This window comes from Pyxicephalus adspersus, chromosome 8 (assembly GCF_032062135.1).
Source record: "Pyxicephalus adspersus chromosome 8, UCB_Pads_2.0, whole genome shotgun sequence".
Taxonomy (NCBI): Eukaryota; Metazoa; Chordata; class Amphibia; order Anura; family Pyxicephalidae; genus Pyxicephalus; species Pyxicephalus adspersus.
Window position 1 is genome coordinate 60643707 of NC_092865.1, and position 21471 is coordinate 60665177.

The 21471-nt window shown below is 37.2% G+C and overlaps 1 protein-coding gene across 1 annotated transcript in view; it reads left to right on the forward strand.

Moving 5' to 3' along the window:
- Positions 1–370: 370 nt before the first annotated feature.
- Positions 371–21471, forward strand: part of CFAP20DC (CFAP20 domain containing) — a 173803-nt gene continuing 152702 nt past the window's right edge. The window contains exons 1-4 of the mRNA XM_072421219.1: positions 371–443; positions 8666–8755; positions 10353–10446; positions 14850–14922. Of these exons, the coding sequence (XP_072277320.1) occupies positions 423–443; positions 8666–8755; positions 10353–10446; positions 14850–14922 (278 nt within the window). The 5' untranslated portion in view covers positions 371–422. The remainder of the gene's footprint in view (positions 444–8665; positions 8756–10352; positions 10447–14849; positions 14923–21471) is intronic.

The window sequence follows — 21471 nt, forward strand, 5'->3', positions numbered from 1 at the left end:
CACAAACATCCTGAATTTGGATAGTATTATTGAAGTTTTTGTTAGGGGAGTACTGTGAGCTTTGCGACAGTTGCGTATGTAATACTTTCAAGTTACTTAGCATGCATACATTTACCATGGAATATATATAGTGGACTATTTGTAAGTGTTTTCACCCACTATTTACCAACACTTTACAGAAGTAAAAATCATAATGCATTAATAAATATAAATAGACAGACAAGAAAGTCAACTGACAAAATACAGATTTGTATTTGTTAATAACACATAACCATTTAGTTATGTTTAAAAATATTTATACAGTTCAAATATTGTATGTAATTTATATGTTACATGTGTATTAGATTGTGACAAAGTTTCATTTTTTTCCCCAGTTTTAATCTTGAAAAATTCAGCAGATACTTTCGGGTGGAAGCATCGTCATGTTCAAAAATGAATATCAGGTATGTGAAACCTTTCAGTATATAAAGAAAGCATTTTAGAAGGAGAGAGGTCAGCAAAGTCAGCCCTCACATTTCCTTTCTGACAGATTTATTTTACTTTAATGACATTTTAAAAAGAATAAATTAGGTGTAAGTGGCACTGTACATTGAGGACATCAGTAGTGCTGTGTAGGAGGGAGCTCTTGTGGCCTTGTGTTTGGAGGCATCATTTGCATTATGCAGGTAGGAATTCTGTGGCACTGTCTGTGTGTATGGGAAGGGTGGGATAGCAGTGCAACTTTGTGGAATTTTAGTTGCACTGTGCAGAAGTGAGTTGGTGGTGCAAGAGTGAGCTGCCAGTGGCTTTGTGCACTGGGGTATCATTGGCACTATGCTGGGAGGAAATCAGTGCCACAGTCTGTGTGCATGGATGAGGGAGTGGGAAGGCAGTACCTGTAGGATTTTCAGGGGCATTGTGCAAAAATAAGTGGGCAATCCGCACAGGGGTCTACCAGTGATTTTGTACATGGTATATTGATATTATGCAGGGAGGAAGGCAGTGGCATTATATGTTTGTGTGTGGCAGGGTGGGAAAGCAGTGATACTGTGCAGTTGAGCACCATGCAGGAGAAAGTTAGCACTGCACTTTCTGCAGCACTTTCCAGGAAGTCCTCAGGGATAGGAGGGTATCATTAATGCATGCAACAGCGAAAGCAAAATTCTGCATGTGATTCAGCAGGGGTGGGTCCGGATGGCAAGGGCACAGCCAGGGGTTGGAAAATAGCATGTGTGGGGGGTAAAACTCTTTTACAAATACTTGTGTATTAAGAGGTCACCATCCTTAAAGGGCAACCTAATTTCCTTCCAAATGACATTAGGTCTTGTAACAGAAGTTCCATGATTTTTGAGTCATCAGGCCTCCATCAGCATTACCATACTCTGGCACCGAGGAACCCACAGCTTTCCAACCACCACTACTTAACCAGCAGAACCTGCTCTGCATGCATTGGTTAGACAATTTAGCAGGAATGGGAGTATGGAGCCATTGTTCATAGATAAATTGTAGTGATAATAGAGATTCTGAATAAACCATCAGCCATGGCCATTACCAGACAATTTGATTGTCAGGGAATTTTTTTTCCAACCATTAGTGCATCAGGCATTTCTGCAGCTCTGATCTAAGCCCAGTGCTGGGATAAATAAATAATACCTCTTTTCTATTTGTGGCCACATCACAATTAACACTCATTAGTAACTGGAACAAAATAGGAACTATTTGGACCTCATTAACATGTCACCACTATCTCTTACGGGTCTGGGCACAGACATTAACATTCCTCTCCTGGCTCCCAATAAAACCTTAAAGCAAGATTGAAACAGGAAACAAATTATATGGGGGTCTTCTTTATTAGATCAGATCATTTTTATAATTCATATAAAATCAATTAAATGAAAATTTAATTTAATCTTTTTTTAAATGAAAAAACTCTTGTTTGTAGTTTAGAAAGAAAGAGAAGCCCAGAGCCAAGCCTGTGACCGTAGGAGGAGGGTTGGACATAAGAGGGGGCTCAGGGCCCAAGTTAGGAAGGGTTAATGGGGGATGGTTAGTTTGGGGAGGTTAGGGCAGGATTGGCTGTGTTTAAAAAATGGGGCCGGAGGTCAGAAGGTCATAAGAGAGGGACAAAAAGGAAGTGGAGTCAGAGAGGAAACAGTGAGGGGAAGGGGTGTTGTGATTTATAGGCTTTGGTGGTTGGCAGGCGCTCAAGGGTGGTATGTGGGCATCTGGGCTCCCCTAATTGTGTGAAGTTGTTAAAACCCCTGCCAAGCTTTTATTTCTGTCTGTACCCCTCCTGGGGAGATGCACCCTTTCTAATTGCCCTGGTAATGTTTACAAAAACAGAGAGTTACTGAAAATCCAAAAAGTTTATCACAACTTTTAGCATCAAAAATTATCACATGACTATTACCTCTGACTTCCTGTTGTCTCTCTAGGACAGTTTTTAGAAATATCCATAATGGGACAAAAACTAGCAGCAGCCAAAGTAAAATGAAAATAACTAAATTTGGATATCGTAGGATTGTTCTACTATTAAATCTAACAAATGTATCAATATTCCTAAAATGTATCTAAAGCCAAAACTTTTTAAGGAATGAAGTATGCAATCATTAATGAGTAAAAAAAAATATTGCTAATAAAAGATTAAAAATACCAAACTCAATGAGGGGGTTTCATCGTTTTTTGTCATGGTGTGTCATGGGGCTGGACCTTTACAAGGTAGAGGAGAGATAACACCACAGTACTTGCATTAGGAATTAAAGAACAACAAGAACACACAATCATATATAAGTAGTATGTTATGTTAGAAATATGTTTTCAGAAAAAAAATGCTTAGAAAAAGTGTTGATTTATGTAGGGCGCCTGCAATGTCAGCATCCTACCTATAAGAAAACTCCAGGTCCCATGATTCTTTGCATTGTGTATTTTGTTTGTGAGTGTAATTGCAGCTGTTTGCAGCCCAATGGGGTGGCTACAAATGAAGACATTCTGAAAGGAGCATGAATTGTAGCCACAGGAATTAGGTATATGCAGCTCTTATGAAGGATAAAATGTATTTATGAGCATTAGGTAAACACAGATTTCTAAAACAATGGGAGAAATAAAAGTACTATTAAGACATAAAACAAATATATTTTTTGTTTTTAACTTTAAACTAGTTCCTGTCTTAAAAAAACAGCAATATTATTATGACTGGCTTTAGACACAAAACGCCAAAAGGAAACGGAGCAAACAAACGGCTATAAACAAGCATTTTCAGAACACAAAAAGAGCTCCCAACATAACAGTGATTATTTTTCTATAAGATTTTGAAGCAGAAAATGGTAATGATAGATGCAGTTCAGAGGTGCCTGTGACTCAGAGCGAGGCAAATATTCTTAAAATCGCTGGACCACTACAGAAAATTGCTTTTAGCGATTACACAAACAGAAAAACACCTATTCCGTTTTTTTTAAACTTCATAATAACAGCATGGCCATCAGACACAGGCGAAATACCCAGGCAGGGAGGAATAAGCCGCAGTGTCGTTTGTTATGCCTTTGCCCAGTTAGGGCTTGCTGCCTTTGGCACAGAATGATATTAATTCGACAAAAAAATGATCTGAATCTGTGAACAAGAATAGCTTTTGGTGAATATTTAATTTTTGTTTTCATAGCCAATATGTCAGAGCGGTAAGGCTCATGCTTGTGTCGTTAGAGGGGTAAACATGTTGTGTTTGTTTAATCTTTTGTGTGCCCATTTTCAGATAGCAAAGTATAATAAGAAAGATTTCAGGTGGAACGGTTTGGGCTATTTACATTCACTTTTTAAAAGGATTATTATGCTTTTGAGGCTAACGCTAGTTCAACACAGCTCTCTATTTCCATATTGCTCTTAGTGGCAATATTTGATATTTTAAAACTTTTATCCCTTTACACTTTACTAATGTCTCTCTTCCATAGAAACTGCATTTTTACATACTTTGCATTTTAAAATGTTGTTTATTTTTGGTGTGAACATTTTTTTAAAAAATGTATTTTTGTTACAGTCGGCTAAATATGAAGTATTTATTAAAATATGTACCATTGGTAGTCAACAGGTGGGGTCGAAGGCTTGTTGGAAAAAAGTTTTGGTTGTGATGAGAGAGGAAAAGAAACAGGTTAGACTATACAGGTAGTGCCGGGTTACATTCGAGATAGGGACTGTAGGTTTGTTCTTAAGTTGAAAATATATGTATGTCGGAACAGGTACATTATATTAGTAAATGCAATTAGGACAGATCTTTGTCTTAACATATTATTAGGCAGTGTGGTGTCAGTTACTGTATAAAATCCATACTGTGAGTTAATCACAAACAAAGCGAAAAATAAAAACTTTATGGAGCCCAGACATTTATTAACTTCTGGAGCAAGCTGTGCTTTGATATGCAAAAAAGAAATAACTGCAGAGTTTGTCTTGGTCATTAAAGAAATACAAGAGGCTGCAGAACAGCAAAAGATTTCTTCTGCAAATCATGCGAACCACCCCCTCCCCCCCATCAAGCCTCCGTCCTTCACACGAACGAGCAGGAAAGCCCCGTTCTTATCTAGGAGTCGTCCGTATGTCAGATGTCCTTAACTCAGGGACTACATGTACACAAAATGTGACTGATTTATTAAAGCCCTCAAAACTGAAGAAGATAGACTATCATGTGTGAACCTGAACATTTGATTTAAGCTGGAAACAACTTTAAATGCTGGGCCAAATCCAGTCTAAGTTCGCAGGATCACCCAGGTTCACCCATGAGAGTCTATGCTCTCTAGTGTGAAGTGAAAAAAAAGATATACAGAATACTTATCAAAAAAACTGAGAAGCATGGTAAATGTCATTGCAGCTCTAGTAGAAGGTTGACTCACCTGGAAAAAGCTGGCCTTTTCTGATCTTCTGATCCTCTGATCTACTGATTAGGAACTACGACATGAAGATACAAGATCTACTAGAAATGAAAATCCCACCCCCTTCCTGCTTTTTTTACACTTTGTTGCACCCATTTTCCTTTTGCTCTCATGTGCTATCATGCAGACACATCAAAAACTGATTTGGTAGAAGTTTACCTCCATAAACATCACATTGTTATTATGGCCGTCTCACTGAGGGGTTTCAAACCCCTCCATGCTAAACTTCTTTCTAAGTGCTGGATGGTGGTGACTTAGCCTGATTTTTTAAAGCTCTCCAAGAATGGGGAAGAAAGACTAATGTAAGGGAAACCTGGATGATCCAACAAACCTGGTATGGTTTTAATACAGGATTGACATCTGCCAAATAATAGGAAATGATTTTAGGAAATCTATTTCAGGATTGTTGGTATACCCATGTTAGCCTATCTTCTCCAGTCTCCAGAGGTTCTGGGTCAGTGAGTCAAAGTACTATATTAAATGGGAGCCAGGCAACATGAATTTTAAAGATAAGTGCTCAGCAATCTAGCATCTACCATAACCTCCTGACAAAAGCGATCTTTATAAATAAATCAGATGTTATTACTAAAGTTTATATTGCCGCAGCTACTTCTAATTTCTCTTTTGCTACTCTAAGGAAACAGTTATATTTGGGCCGCTTGAGAATAGCATATTTCGCTATATAGTGTTGGCTGCTCATAAAGTCCTACACCTGATTTCCTCCACAGCCAAGAATGTGGTTGCCAGCCAGCATTCCCAGATGTTATAGGCGCCAGGAGGTTCCTGTGTAATATCCCCAATTTCCTTTTTATAGCAGCTGTTACTGTGAAAATCTCACCCCTTCACAGTATAAATTGTAGCAAGCCGTGTGATCTTCTGGAAGAGCCTGTCCTACGGATTAGTGGCCCCTGCTGGGATAATGTGCCTCATTTTTTCCAAATAGATATTTTTATTTGCCATCACATACAATTATGCTGTTGCTTTTCGTTCATCGAAGCCACAGTGTAAAATGTAGGAGTAATAAAGGCTGACTGGTCCAAAAGAGAAAATATATCCGAGTGTCTTAATTGTGTCAGAAATTAAAGATAGTGTTAAGGTTGCATTGCTAGGGCTTTAAAAATGGTGCAGCATCTGCAAAAGAAGGGTTTATGCCCACCTGGCCTGCTGCCCTTTCCTCTGATCTTTGTTTTGTTCAAGAGCTATGGCTGCCGAAAGAATCTTCAAATTCAATACAATTGAATACGACGGCTATCTGTAGTGAATTTGGGACTGGCAGGAAGAACCACATCATGCATCGGAGTACCAGGCATCTAATCTTGGTGTACAAGATTCAGAGAAGGTCAGAGGAACTGGTGGCAGGAAAGGTAAGTTTTACGTCTCTACACAGCCAGACAGTACAGTGACCTGAATGTTCTCCACTTGCAATTAGGTTAAAGGGGAAATAAGCCCAGTGTATACTAACCTGTCTTCATTCTGTTGCAGGTGTTACTTTCTTCTTCTCTTCCTTGTTTAGAGCTTTGGCCATCTTGACTGGCTGGCCTGGGATGACATGTGTTAAAGTTCATTCAGTTCTTGCAACCGCAAGGGAAGCCTTTAGTGCATGCGCAGCTCAACAATTTTTGACAGCTAAGGGAACAATCCAATCAGGCATTGCTTGATAGCATATTTTTTTGCTTAAATATGTTTATATAAAAAGAAGACAATACAAAAATATTAAACAGAAGAAAACATTTGATAAATAAACATATCTTGGGGAATAGGAAATAGGAACAGGGGGTAAAGCGCCATAGGTAGGTAGGGAACAAAGAGAATAAAAATCACAAACAGGAGAAAACAAAGAAACTAAACAAGCAAGGAAATTATGGATGGTACCAAAAGAGAGGAACCAAAGAGGGGGATTGCGAGTGGGATTTCACTTTAGTGAATTTCTATTGATGTAATACCAATCAATTTTCTTTAAAATAAAATTCCACCATCTAAACTTGAAATATATACCGTATTTTTCGGACCATAAGACGCACTGGACCATAAGACGCACCAGTTTTTTAGAGAAGGGAAATGAAGAAAAAAAGTCTAATACATTAAAATGCATGGAATAGGAATTGTTCCCTGTAGGAACCAATCTGATTATCAGATTATCTGTGTCATTCTGCAAGTGAACAATGGAGTAATTGAAGAACAGATCTTAATTGATTTATTTGAGCACCATAAATATTATTATTATTATTATTATTAATTAGTAGGATTTATATAGCACCAACATATTACACAGAGCTGTACATTAATAAGGGTTGCAAACGACAGACGAATACAGACAGTGATACAGGAGGAGAGGACCCTGCCCCGAAGAGCTTACAATCTAGAAGGTGGGGGAATTTACACACAATAGGATGGGAGAATAATTATAAATAATAATATAATAAAATATATATATCTATAATTAATTCTTGCTTTGGATTCTAAAAAGGAAATCTGTTACAAGCATTAAGTATATAAACACTTGATAAATAGTTCACTACCCTACCAATATCTGCTTTGATTTAGAGCCCCATTGGAGCTAAGCCTCAACTCTGCCATTCAACAATCCAATTTCAAAGTCAAAGTGGTTGGTGGAATTATGAAGACATCACTTGGCCCTGATGGGGGTTCTGTAGGTTTCTGGTGCATGGAAAATAATTTGGATAGCTTGTACATGTAATGGTCCTGATTTGTTAAAGCTCTCCAAGGCTTAAGAAAATAGACCTTCATGTGAGAACCTGGGTGATCAAGCAAACCTAGAGTTTTTTTTTTAAAGCATTTGTTTTTATGTGGTAAATATTTTAAGTTCTGGACCGTATGCATTTGAGGTTTTCTGGGTCACCCATGATAGTCTATCTTCTCCAGTCTTAGAAAGCTTTAATAAATCAGGCCCAATGGGATGGATTCCCTTTAAGGCAAGTTTTTATATGAAAATGTCAAAAGGCTTTCCACACTAAAGAGGGTCAGATAATTTTTTGTATTTTTTTTTCCATTTGGTTTGCCTACTGATTCACTTTCTCCAAGAGGAATGCCAATAATATAATATAATTGAATTAGTCAAAAGATAATAGATCTATCTTCAAATGTTCAGGCAAAAAGCCAAATGGACAGCTAAATGTTCATATTCATTCATATTTATAAATATCTTTACTTGCAAAATAATTGTGTAATTCTGCCTTATGTAACACCTACAAAACAGTATGTTAAGTTCTCACCACGTCTTATTTTTACTACAGACAAAGTGTAAAGGGTTAGGCCATAGTGTAATTGGATAGTAAAGAAACAGCAATTCACTAATGAGGCCATCTATGTACTTCCATCACAGTTCACAATAGAAGTTAGTAATGTAAATAGGTAGTTATCCTTACCATGAAAGAAATATTAGAAAATGCTTTGTGTAAACTCATTTGGTGGGGCAAATATTCTTTTTATGGCTGGTGTTACAGCCTAATGCCCCCCCCCCCCACCAAAGCTGTCTCGGATGACTTCCTCCAATGGGCAAGCTTCATTATCTGGATAGTATCATGCAATGGTGTTAAGCCTGACTTTTTACGTTGCTTCCTTTTCCACCCTGTATACTGGTGTGCATGAAGCCTGCATATGTATAATTTAAGTAATATTTAAAATACTTTTAATTGTCTTTATTGAAATAAAATAACAACTGGAATAAATGGAAGTCTTTTTATATACCTACATGTCTACATTCCATAAACTACACCAAATTCAATAAACTATCTTTACTTGCTCTCTTTTAGGGGGGAGCACATGTTGAAATCTTCAGTGCTCAAGGAAAAGATCCTGTGGCAAAATGGAAAGTCTCAGGAAGCCAGTCATCTATCTGGAAAGTAAGTCAATTTTTTTAAAAGTCTTCAGTCAGTAAAACTTCGGTGAACTGCATTATGGAGTGTGCACCATTTGTCCCCTATATTTCCACTTTCAGATAACAAAAATAAATATTAAAAAAAGTTAACAGAAATACAATGCTTAGGTGTTTCAATGCCAGTTGTCAAATTTACTTTTGATGCCAGGCTGAAGGGTAGGCGGAAGACCACAAATAAAGAAAAAACTAGGAGGTTTATTTATAAATGTTTTCATTTTGACCAAAACAAACGTCACACATTTTTTACATTGTATTTATTTAGAATATGAATAAATATCAAAATAAAATGAATAACATTGAATATTTTTCTAATTAAATTTAGTTTGAAAATGTGTACAGTACTGGGATGATTTACTAAAGAATTTAGACTGTTCATTTACCAAGGTGAATTATCTTCTTCTAGGAGATATATTGCTTAGCTTAGTAAATGTGGTAATGGTTCACTTTGCAAGGAATACCCAATTACATTAAATAAATTAAAAAAAAAGCTGATTGGATGGTTGAAGAGAGCAGCGCTTCATCTCATTTACTAAGCTAGGTGAAACTAACCCTTGCAAGGGCATAATCCACTTTGCAATGTGAACAGCCTAAATTCTTTTAGTAAATCAACCCCACTGTTTCTACTACAGGTCTCGGACCTTTAATCAGTTTTGTGGCTCATCTCTGGAGTTACTCTGTCTTATCAATATTTGCAATTTATGTTTTGGCCAGATGCTAATAAATACAGCACCACCAATGCCATGTGCATAAAAGTTTAGGTCAGGCCATCTGTAAGGAAGGGAAAGTGAGAATATGAGGAGAGAGACTCTTTTTAGCTCAATGCATTTAGACAGATTAATATTTCTTTCCAGAATTTATATAGCATTGACATGTTATGCAGCGCTTTACAAACTCCAAAGTCATATCTCTAGCTGTCCCTTAAAAAGTCTCCCAATCTAATCTCCATACTGTAGTCATGATATTTACACAGTCTAAGGTCAATTTGGGGGGAGGCCAGTTAACCTCACTGCGTGTTTTTAGAACGTGGGAGGAAGCCCAAAACAAAGGGAGAACCTGCAAATTTATTTGCCCTGGCCGAGATTCGAACCATAGACCCATCACTGCAAAGGCCACCATGCTGCCCAATGACAAACCCTACCATACCAATACTAATACCATGCATTTGTATGTGTAACTGTTGATGGTTTACTGTCACTTCCTGTCTGTTGACAGTAACCAAAAACTAAATAAAAAAGATCTTTGATGGGACATATAGTTTAAGACCTGCACCATCAGTCATACACATTAGGCCACCAAAACATAATGGATTGACTTGCATGGCTGCTCCCTTTAGTCTTAAAGAAAGGATTAAACCCCTTGATGTTTGGATTTTCAATAGAAGCGATGACATGTAAATATCTTCTGTTTGAAAAAAGAATACTGTAAAAAAATCACTGTGAGATTAATGTCTAGTATTCTAAGAAGATGAAAAAAAGAGTCTTCTTTGATCCGTTCTGCTCTGTGTTTTTTCTAATGGCATTTGATGGCTAATTTATTATATTTTTTTATTAATTTGATTCAAGGACTTTGATAAGGAAGTGAAGAGTTTTGTCTTTGTCCTTGAAGGAAGCAGCCAGACTATCAAGATGCAGCTGCCAAAGGAGAGCAAGCAAATGCGTAAGTGTCATGTACTTACCGTAAGTGTATGGCAGTACTTGTCTCTCCTTATTCTCCTAGCAGTGCTTGACAAAAAAAAGCCATTTGGCTCATAATGGTTAATTCAGGATAATTACGCCACTGCAGATGCTGTTATAGATATGTTTTTAAAGGCCAACAGCATCTTTTCGAGAAATGTGACTGTAAACTAAGACAATAAAGTCATCATATATGAAGTATAGCTTAAAGCAGAACTCCACTGCCAGAGTTGAATACATGTTTTGTCTTAGGGCATAGGCTTAAGCAGATATACCTACTCCTAGCTTATGTAGGCTTCCTCCCCACCACAGTCTACAAAGCCACTTCTATTTGCAGGAACAGTGGTCCTGCTTCACGAGAGGAAGCCCATCTGAGTGCTGGAGCACACTTCGCAATCGGAGTGTCAGGGAGCTGCTGGTGGACTAAGGAGTAAAGTAAAACTTACTTAATTTTTCCATCTATTCCTAGAATAAAAAAACTTTTTAACCCTTGCAATGGAAAAAAGGAATCACTTCAAGGGTTAGTTTTCTCAAAATATGAAATTGTAAATCAAGACAAAGAAATCAAGCCCCAAGTATATCTTGAAGCAGAGCTCTATGGAAAAAGTTAAATGTGTGTTTTACCTTGGTGGAATAAACTAAAATACCCTATTCCTGATTCATGCATGCTTCCTGCCTGCTGCAGTACTAGTCCACAAAGCCATTTTGTTGCAGGAAGCATTCCAGTAGGATACCTGGGCTGAAAATCGTACTTCCAAAAGTTAAAAGCCTAAGCATCAGGCTACTTATATCCAAATATCTGGATAGATTGCATAAATTCTTTGAAAATTGTACGTAGTATACCTGTGCTGTAAAATCACAGTTTACTGCACCAATCAGACATGAAGACTCATCGGCGAGGTACCTTTGTACTTGGTTCCTCTAGAAAAATTAGATACCTAGGAAACCAGAAAGTTTCCAGTGCACAACACTTCAAAAGTTTTTGAAAGCTTTGCAGATAGTTTCAACAGAATACCGGGGGTTGCTGATTTAGTTACCGAAAGGCTAAGCATTTGGTACTATGATCATTGCTAAAGGGAAGGATATGTCAATAATATAATATTCTGGCTCTGTAATTCAAATCATGTGGCCACGTTGCTTTTAGAGCTTTTAGACATCTAACCATTCACTGTAGGTCCTGGAAGCTGCAGCTAAGGTAAGAATTTTTTGGTTTCTGGTACACATGAGGTATATCTTGCAAAAGCAGACTAAGTTCTTAGTTGTAGAGTTACAAGTGCAATGGCTTACCTTTAAAATTCTTAGTGGCCCCTATTCCCTCATTCCAGAATGCCCCACGTATGCTGAACAAAGCCTCCTCACTTCCCACAATGCAAAACTGAATGCCTAAGTGTTATATTTACCAAAGGGTAATATATGGGCATACAGGGTTGCCATCTGGGAATCCAGCCAGAAAGTCTGCGGGTAATTTACAGTACTAGGGGTTGTGTCCAATAGAACTTTGGTTGTAGCTGCCTTGTATATATGCGCATGGCAGGTGCACTCCTAAAGTGTTAAATCCACACATTAAACCCTATTAGTAAGTAACATCATGCAAACACTTAGGTTGAAACAAACAGATGGTATTTAGTTTTTTGCCTGGTACATCAGGCCAACCTAATCCTATGGTTGCTCCTAAAATGGGTTTCTGGAAACGCCTAACATAAAAATATTGCTCTGTAGGCTATAGATTCCCAGATTTAGGTATCAACACATCTAACATGCATTTCATTCTTACTTTTATTCCATGTGCTGCATTTGTCTAGAATCACACAAAAATGACAAACCTCGCCCACTTGATCAGATCAGCTATACTCATAGATAGCTTAAAGATGTAAATAATAAAAGATGATTTTTATAACAAGACAATTGTCTTGATTTACAGAAAGAATGTGAAGTCATTTTGGTACATACAACCAAGAGGTTTTCTACTAATAGATAAGTATTAAAGTTCTTCTGCCTAAGCACAGTATAATACTAGAGATGGATTAAAAATATGATCTTGTGCTAATGGATTGGAGATTAATTATTCTGAAGTTGCTAACATATTTTCAATTATTTCTATCAGCAGAATTTTATAAAGTAAATTAATATATCCCTACAATAAATGAGCCTTTAATTTGTTTATTGCAAGCATTAATATAAAGTGTTCCCGCTCCAAATTCCTGCATTGTCATCCATCATACAATATTACAACTAAAAACTGTAACGCCGTTCATGAATACTAATACTTACCGTAATGGTGCAAATGCCATTAGAAAAGGATAATTGCAAACACTCAGCAACCTTTAGTAAATACATGGTCACTACATTTTTTTAATTATTTACCTTTACTTTACTATATATATTACTTATCTATATAGTGCTTTGCATTGTATATAGAACCATTTAATTCAGTCCCTTTCCCTGGTGCAGCAGTAATTTCATGTTCTTATCGCAGCACCAGTCACTCATGGGTATGGGGTGTTGTGGTCCAGTTTATAGCCAAAAGTTTTTTTGGAACATAACAGTAAACCTGTGTACCTTGAGGTCTGTTGCCCGACCTGTTGCTTGGCGTCACATTCAGCCACTTATTTATAAAATATATTAACTGCCCACAACCCCTTGTGGGCAGTAATACATTTTCCCTACCAAAGTTTCTACTCTGGAAAGTGAAGGTAAAATATTCTTTTGACTTACTTCTAATAGTTAAACAGCTTAGTTAATTCCATTAATTGCCATTTTTGGGCTGACATTCAGTTCTGTTAGAAACAAGCTTGTTTGGCTACCTTATTTTACACTGTGCTTAGTGCTCCTATTGTCTGTTTAGGTTTTTTTCTTTTGAGGGGGTGCCCCTACAACCACTAGTCAACGAAAATGCTGACACACACACACACACACACACACATATATATATATATATATATATATATACATAGCCTGGAAAGTGTGTTCTTATTCACTTACAAAGTACCATTCTAGCACTTGATCTTCTTTAGAAAATGGATACATTGTACATGTATAGTTTTGGTCTGCCTCCACAGCAGGCTTTTACTGCTGATAGACAGTCACTACAATATTTTTTCTTCAATGTCTGTAGATTCTTAAGTGCTATAATAATCTCAAATGGCTCTTGATACATCTTGTAACTTGCAATGTACTGAGGTTTGTGTGCACTGAGGATGAAGCACAAATTATCCTGAGAGGGACACAGACACTCTTACTTTATTCTCAACTCTTTTCTAGTTTTTAAGTTTTAGTTCAAATAAAGTTTAACCCCTTTCTTTTATCCAGAGCAAGCCATAGCATGGAAGAAAAAAATAAAAAAACACATTTTGTAATTGCTAATTTTAGTAAAAGAAATTGTTCACAAAAAGTTGATATTGTTTCAGAAAGTAAAGCCTAAAAAATGGCCAATAGATCATAGTAAGCTCATAGTCACCTGATATGAACACGTTCATCTGTGAATGTCACTAACTCGTTAGATAGTAAAGTCTGGAACAGGATGGTGGACCACGAGCCGTGTCCTCGAGTCAATAGTGGCAGCTGTCACATAAAATTACTGATTTCCAATACTGCTATTACCAAGGCAGTACTATGGACCTGGGTTGTAGGTGATAAAGTTTGACCCTCTTAAAACCCAACACCAGGGCCCCACCACCCAATTTATAATTTTTTTGCATATTGTCCTTTCCTTTTGTGGAACACCTGCAGTGGGTGTTCTTCAAAACATTTGTATTGTATTTGTATTTAAAAAGAGGGCACTGTGAGGATTGAGGGGCTGGGTCTATCCTATCCTGCACTCACAGGATTTCTTTACCTTTTCATATTAAATGATGCTGGAGTTCATTAAATTTACTCCTACAGCCATCAGCCACATTCCTTCCACATTCATTACAAAGGCTTGTAGTGCTAAGAGGGGATTTGTCAGACCAAAATTCCTAGTTCCTAGTTATTCCTTACTTGGTACTTACTGGACTACACAGTTATAATTATCGCCTCTGTTTTCTGACTTCATAATTCAGAATTCATTGCAGGTACAATTGACTTGCATTTGTCCTGCTTTGACCTACTTTTGCATTCCTATGTCTCTGTTCCTTGTATTGAAACAGAAATGGTTTCAAAGTGAACAGCCCAACAATATCAGCCATCATTCCCTTTGCAGAACTGAAGTAGTAGGAATATGGAGGCAAGATTTATTTATATATGTATAAATCTAAACATACGTATGAAGGTTTTTTGCAGTGAACATGTTTGCACTTTAAAATATTTTTGTAGATTTACAATTGTTTGAAAACGTACATCACTGCATCTCTTATCACATTAACAGTGAACACATGTTGATTTTTATCTGTTGTTTTTCATCCTCAGTTGGACTGAACCAGAGGTTTCTGATCCTGCAGCTTTACATCCCGTTAGGACAGGACTTCTCTGCAGAACTACTGTAAGTCACTAAAGTAACTTCATTCTTCGCTCTAAGGAGACACTTCATCAATCGAATTAGTACCACTAGTCATTAATTGCATTTGGCAGATTTTGTATTAGAAACAGTGACTTATCAAGTCGACATGAAGTAATTAAGCTAATTTAATTGTTATTTCCAAGGCATCAGTATATTCTGAGTTTTCCCGAGGGATACCATGTACATGCCATCTGTTAGATGAACAAACAGCCCATACGGTAAAAGTACAGAATATTTTCTCCATCTGACTTAAAGTCATGTCTCAAGGATATGGGATATATATAATATATGTATAGTTTCCTTTAGTAAATACTCATTTTAAACAGGGGTATGGAAGCACAAAAATATGGATTCCCTATATTAGCTACCCAGATACCCATGAGTTTTCTTAAGAATATTAAAAAATAATATATTTGTTTTATGGGGTTTATTGTTCACCAGAAAATCTGTGTTATTTGTACACAAATGGCACCAATCTTCAGTTTGCCCCATTAACGATCGGCTTTGTTAGCAGGAGCACTGCTTTTTTTAAGATGGCCATATACTGCCCACCTAAAATTAGTCAGGAAATGTTTGCCACAGTGAAAGTACAGAATGTCATACCTGACAATGGAGATCAGTGGTGTTTGTTTCTAATACGATGATCACAATTTTTGTCAAGGTTGCTACCTTTAAAAAAGTCAGCAGTAACATATATTTATAACTTGATTGCAGTTTTAAAAAGGTGGTAATCATTAACAGGGCTTATGATACAATATAGGTTGACTATTGACTATCGTCTGGGCCTTCTGACATCATCCAGGATGGCAACAACCAACAGCAGTCTCAGGGATTTTAGATGTTTATATAAGAGAGACGTGCATAAAATTTATTATATTCACATATAACAATAGGAAAATTGTTGTTAAAATGCCTGGTGATAGGGTCTCTTTAAAGAAAACTTTTGGCTTGAGTTGTCAAACATTTTATAGCAGCATGATTGAATGAGCAATATAAGCATTCCCATGGGCTGTTGCGTCCAAACTAATAAAAGTGTTTGCTTGTTTCTTAACATAACACTTTTATTATTTAGAAACCATTAAGAAATCTAAAGGAATATTTTTCGCTCTTGGGTGAGAGGAAAACTGTTAGACACAATAAATACATTAACAGTTGCTCTTTTTAGAAAATACAGAAAGGTAAAATTGTCCCAAATTATCAAATGAGCACATACATAGGCAGCTTACAAAGGAAGCAGAAGAAAGAACTGGAGGTGCAGTTCAGTTATTTTCTATTTTAACATTTTATTTTTATTAATTTCTACTTTTTTCTAAAGTCAAACTTAATATAAGCCACTAAATACGCACCTAACACAACACGCAACACATAAAATCCAGGTCATACAAAGATACAATGCAGTGCCGTTCAGCACTTCCAAGCTGATGACCTGACATTTCCTCACTGAAGTTAATCAACATAAATAGGTCACCTCTCTGCCCCCAGCATGTGATTGGACAGGGAAAGAGAGGCAGCAGGCTCTCTCTGATCATACTGTGATACACTTGATTGGCTTTTAATCCCAGTTTGAGGTATACTGTATAGGGGAATAAAAGGTTGATACAAAGGCATGTATTTAAAAAAAAACGTTTAACAAATTTTTTTTATATCTGCTTAGAGTTCAGTCTTAAATAAGAACTGCGGAAACATATAAAACACAGTGTAATCCAGTTTTGTATTAACTGATAAGTGATAAATGCCTAATACATAGCCCAAAGGCTAAGGGGGCAAGGCTACCAATTACATCACATAGCTACTTACTTTATATATAAGGTTACTGACTGCCAGTAACAAATTCCTGTTTATATTAGCAGGTTCCAGCTTTCTGCTCAGCCTGCCAATGCAGATCCATTGGATTCTGATTTGTTGCTGTCCCAGCATAGTTTGTGCATTCTGTTTGGTGGAGTGGAGTGCTGGGTGCGTACAGTTCACCCACTCTGGGTCCTGACACCTAAACCCAAGTTGCTAGCAGTATATGCTGGCAGTTTGTTATACTGTTCTAGTCATTGTATTTAGATGTACAGGAACAAGGTGGTAAGCACGAGATGTTTAGGCTAGAAGGGCAGGAAGGTTAACTCCAGTCATGCTCATTAGTGTGTTCCTATTTCTTGTTGTCCAGTCCACAGGCCCAGACAAACCAGTCTGTATCAATTACCTACATACAAAAAATGGAGGTCATGACATGTTATTATCAGAGGTCTCTAGATAACAAAACTGCCTGCACAGAGAATATATTTGCAGGTAACAAAGTTCCTGTATGTGTTTTCAGTTGTGTATGGATAGATGTAAAGCTAGGGTCACCATAAACCATTTGTAATGACTAAAAGTGTCTAGCAGTTAGGGATCTTTATTGTTTTGCTTTGCAGGGATCCAGGTTTAATTCCTGACAGCAAATAGCAATTTGACAGCATGAGGAAATCAGTGCCAAATTGATTGATTGCAATATACAGTATACAGTATGAATATTTTGTTGGGGTTGGTTTGGGGTGGGAGTCAGGATACAGATCAAGAGATGGGCTTTAAAGCAGAACTAAATCTTGTTTAAAACTCATCTCTCCCTCTTTGTCATTTTTCCATCTTCTTCTCATCCCTTTTCCAATCTTCGTCCACCTTGATTGGCTAGGATGATGTAACTAGTGCACAGGCACATTTGTTTATTCAGTCCCATCAACCGCAGGGCAAGCCAGGATGAGCTGAGTATGCCGCCAACCAATGCTGAGCTGCTCATGTGCAATTTAGTGAATTTGACAGATGAAGAGAGCGATCAGGCAGGTAAGAATGCATATTGCAGAAGGGACATAAACCTGTTTTTTTCTGCAATAAATCCCTGCCTGGTCACAGATTTTAAAAATGAAACCTAAGTTTTAATGCGGACCTAAACTAAAATTTTTACTTTACATAAAAAGGTAGACAATTCATTTGTATAAAGTAATTTTTTTTTTTTTTTCTGCAACACCCTTTATTTTTTAAAAAAGAAAAAGAGTGAAGCCCCTCCCCTTCTTTCCTAAAACCATGTCATGCATCCCAGGAGGTTGCTGGCTGCTCCTTCTAAGCATGCCCGATCCCGGGGCCATTTTGCTACATTGAGGGGGAAAAATGCCAATCCAACGCATGCGCAGAAGAAGGAACAAGACAGACCTAAATGGCAGCACCTGACGCTTGCTCCACGCCGGGATGAAGAAGATTTCCCGGATTCAGGACTTCACCAGCGGGATCAAAGGATCATCGGAATAAAAGGTAAGTGTGTTATTTTTATTGGAGCTTTAAGCTTTAAAAAAGCTATAGTCTTCTTTTAAACATAGTTGGTTCTTCCTTAGATGGTTAGCAGTGCATTGGCCTTATTCTCCTCTTAAACTACTACTCTATGCAAACTCATCATCATTTCAAAAGCAACCAGTGTAATTGAAAAGGCCAGAAACAAAGGAAATATATATTTTTTTATTTTGTAGCACGCGGTGTGGAGTGAGAACCCCTGTCAGGCTGCATGTAACATCTTTAGATGGCGATGAAAATGCCTGCTTCAAGGCCAATTGTCTCTTTAGCATTTTGCTGCATAAACAGACAGGATTGTATACAAGGTCGTTCAGCATTTAAGGATTAAGACAGCCTGAGCCGTCCTTCATTTCTAGTTAGCTAGGCAAATGGAGAGAAACTGCCTAAGCAAACAATACATGTGTTTTGTTGTGGTTTGCACTTGTCAATCTGCTCTCTGATAGGCTAAAAGTTTGAAAGTGAGAATATTTGTACATTTGTGCAGTACAGTTCTCCTGCTGTGATATGGTCCTAATTCTGGGTGCACAGTGCACATTTCTTTATATATGATTTTATTACATTTTTATATATATATCTTGATATAGACATACAAGTTGCTTGAAATCAGAAGGCGAAGATCAAGACACAATAATGAGCCTTGTGAACAGGGACATTTTTGCAACACCAACATGGCATGCCCGGGGACAGCACAGTTGTACAAAGCTCTCTGCAAATCTTGTTGTTGACTGTCAGTACCACAGCTCCATGTATATTTAAAGGATGTCTAAACCCAAGAACAAAATTGTAATACAGTTTGTAAATGCCAAGACACAGATGTGGTGGCCACATTAGAAAATACCTGTTAATATTGACCATAGATGGATAAATGTGTCCTTGGCACTTCTTGTGAGTTGAACAGAAAGTACAAAAGCTCTTCTTTCTGTAAACTCCAATCCCTCACCATCCCCATGGACAAGCAAAGGGGAGAACATGTTTTAAGTTAGGTGACAACCATGGCTTCCGCCAGAGCTGCAATGAGGCGGTGAGTACTTTTAACCGACAAAACGTTGTTACTGTGGGGATCCCCAAATAAAAGGGAAAAAAACTATGCATTTTTTTGGTACATTGCAATATGTTACATTTTCTGGACTTCAATACACTTGAAAAGTTGTTGGTTATCTCTCCGCCTGCTACTGCAATCTGGCTGGATCCTCATTGTTACTGCCCCCGCACAGGTTGGGCAGCTTGTACGTACAGGTCATTCATTCTGGATGATCTGTGCACCTAGAAATAAACTGCTAGAAGAAGAGAGAGGACATTTGTCTAACCCTCTAGACTTCTTTCGAGTGGGCAAACTTTCTTTTATTGGGGCTGATTAAATTAAGGAATATAGTTTGTTCACCCACAAAGGTGAATTATCACCTTACAAGGGATTAATAATTTAGCCTAATGCTTGTGGTGATAGTTTATTTTGCACAAAATACCCTATCACATGCTAGAACCCCCTCCCCTAAAAAAAGGATGTTTGATGTCAGAGCTGACACCCTTATAACAAGGTAATTCACACTGCTATGGGAACCAACTATATTTCTTTAGTAAATCAACCCCATTGTCCCAGGTGCTAAACAAGTTTCAGCAATAATACACATTGCTTACCTGAATTGGGCAGCTCATTTATTTTAATCTGACAGAAGATTGGATACGGGTAGTAAAATATTCAAGAAATGTTGGGATGTGGCCAGTGATACAAACATTTGGAAAAGTTCCTGTAGGAAACCAGGACTGTAAATTAAAATAAATGAAAAAATTAAATAGTATGTACACTGATCAGCCATAACATTAAAATCAGTGGCAGGTGAAGTGAATAACATGGGTTATCTCATTACAATGGCACCTGCCAAGGTGTGGGATATATTAGACAGCAAGTGAACAGTTAGTTCTTGAAGGTGAGGTATTGGAAGCAGAAAAAATGACAAATGGCAAAGACTTTAGACAAGTGTCAATGAAATGTAAAAAAATGAATGTGGAGAACCTGTCCTTTACCTGTACTTTACGTGTCCTATTGTTAATCACCCATCACTCTGCCTTAAGCCCTCCTACACCCAACCAACAAAAGAACAGGCTTACCAATTTTTCAATGATACAGTATATGATAAAGAAATCCCTTGTTTTTTTTATTGCCATTTGTGAATATTTAATAATGTTAATAAATCTAATGTCTAATCTACTAAAAAAAAAAGTCAGCCAGTGTATGACTACCCCTAGCTAAACTCGTGTAAATGTTACATCACACATACAAGTAACTTCCTATGTATGTCAATAACATATCCTTAACAATTTTAGCCCCAAAAGAAATCGTATTTCAATCACTTTGGAATGTTCCAATTTAATCAAAGAAACTGTTTTTCTGATCATGTTATATAATTTATTTTATAACTTATTTGAAATTTGGAGACCACCTGAATGAGTGGATGGGGGACTGAATGGAGTGTTTTCAGAATCATAGAAAAAGTCCCCTTGAATGGGATCAAATGCTTTCTGTGTTCTGTTTCATTGTGTCAATGGCATCAATTTGACATTAGTTAGAAACACTTCTGAAATCATTCAGAATTTATTGACATGTGCATTAACCTGCAATTGTCCTCCTGACCTACATTTGACTTGCTTCATTCAGGTTTTGCATTTACATAGACTTGTATTGGTTTACAAAACCTGTTTGACACAAGCAAGATATCAAGACCACAGGCCCATACCTATACTATGACTTGCATGAATGAAATCTTTCTCAGACATGTTCTACATATGGCTTCCTGTCACAGCATCTCCGCACTTGTCTTTCTCTCCCAATAGACATACTCGGCCTCTGTCCTACTAGCCCATGGCTTTCTCTAGCCTGCTTCTGGGCTTTCTGTTTAAGCAGGCAACTCCAAATTTTCAGCCAAATCAATAAAATCAAAGCTTCTCCCTAAAGAAGTAGTAAAAGTACCCAATTAGTTTTTTAATTTTCTAACAGGATTTTAAAAAGTTTCTTTTGCATCTATAATGTCCAACTTTTATTTGCTGTAAAAATAACTGCAACTTCACTAAATGCTGTGTTATTTACTTTGTACAAAACTGATGGTTTTTCATTACAATTAGAAATACATACTAATCCCAAGAACTCCAGAACAGTAATTATAAAGTGAAAAGAATTTAGGACCTTGAAATCATAAAACTGATGGTATGCAGCTGTAGCATTTGTAG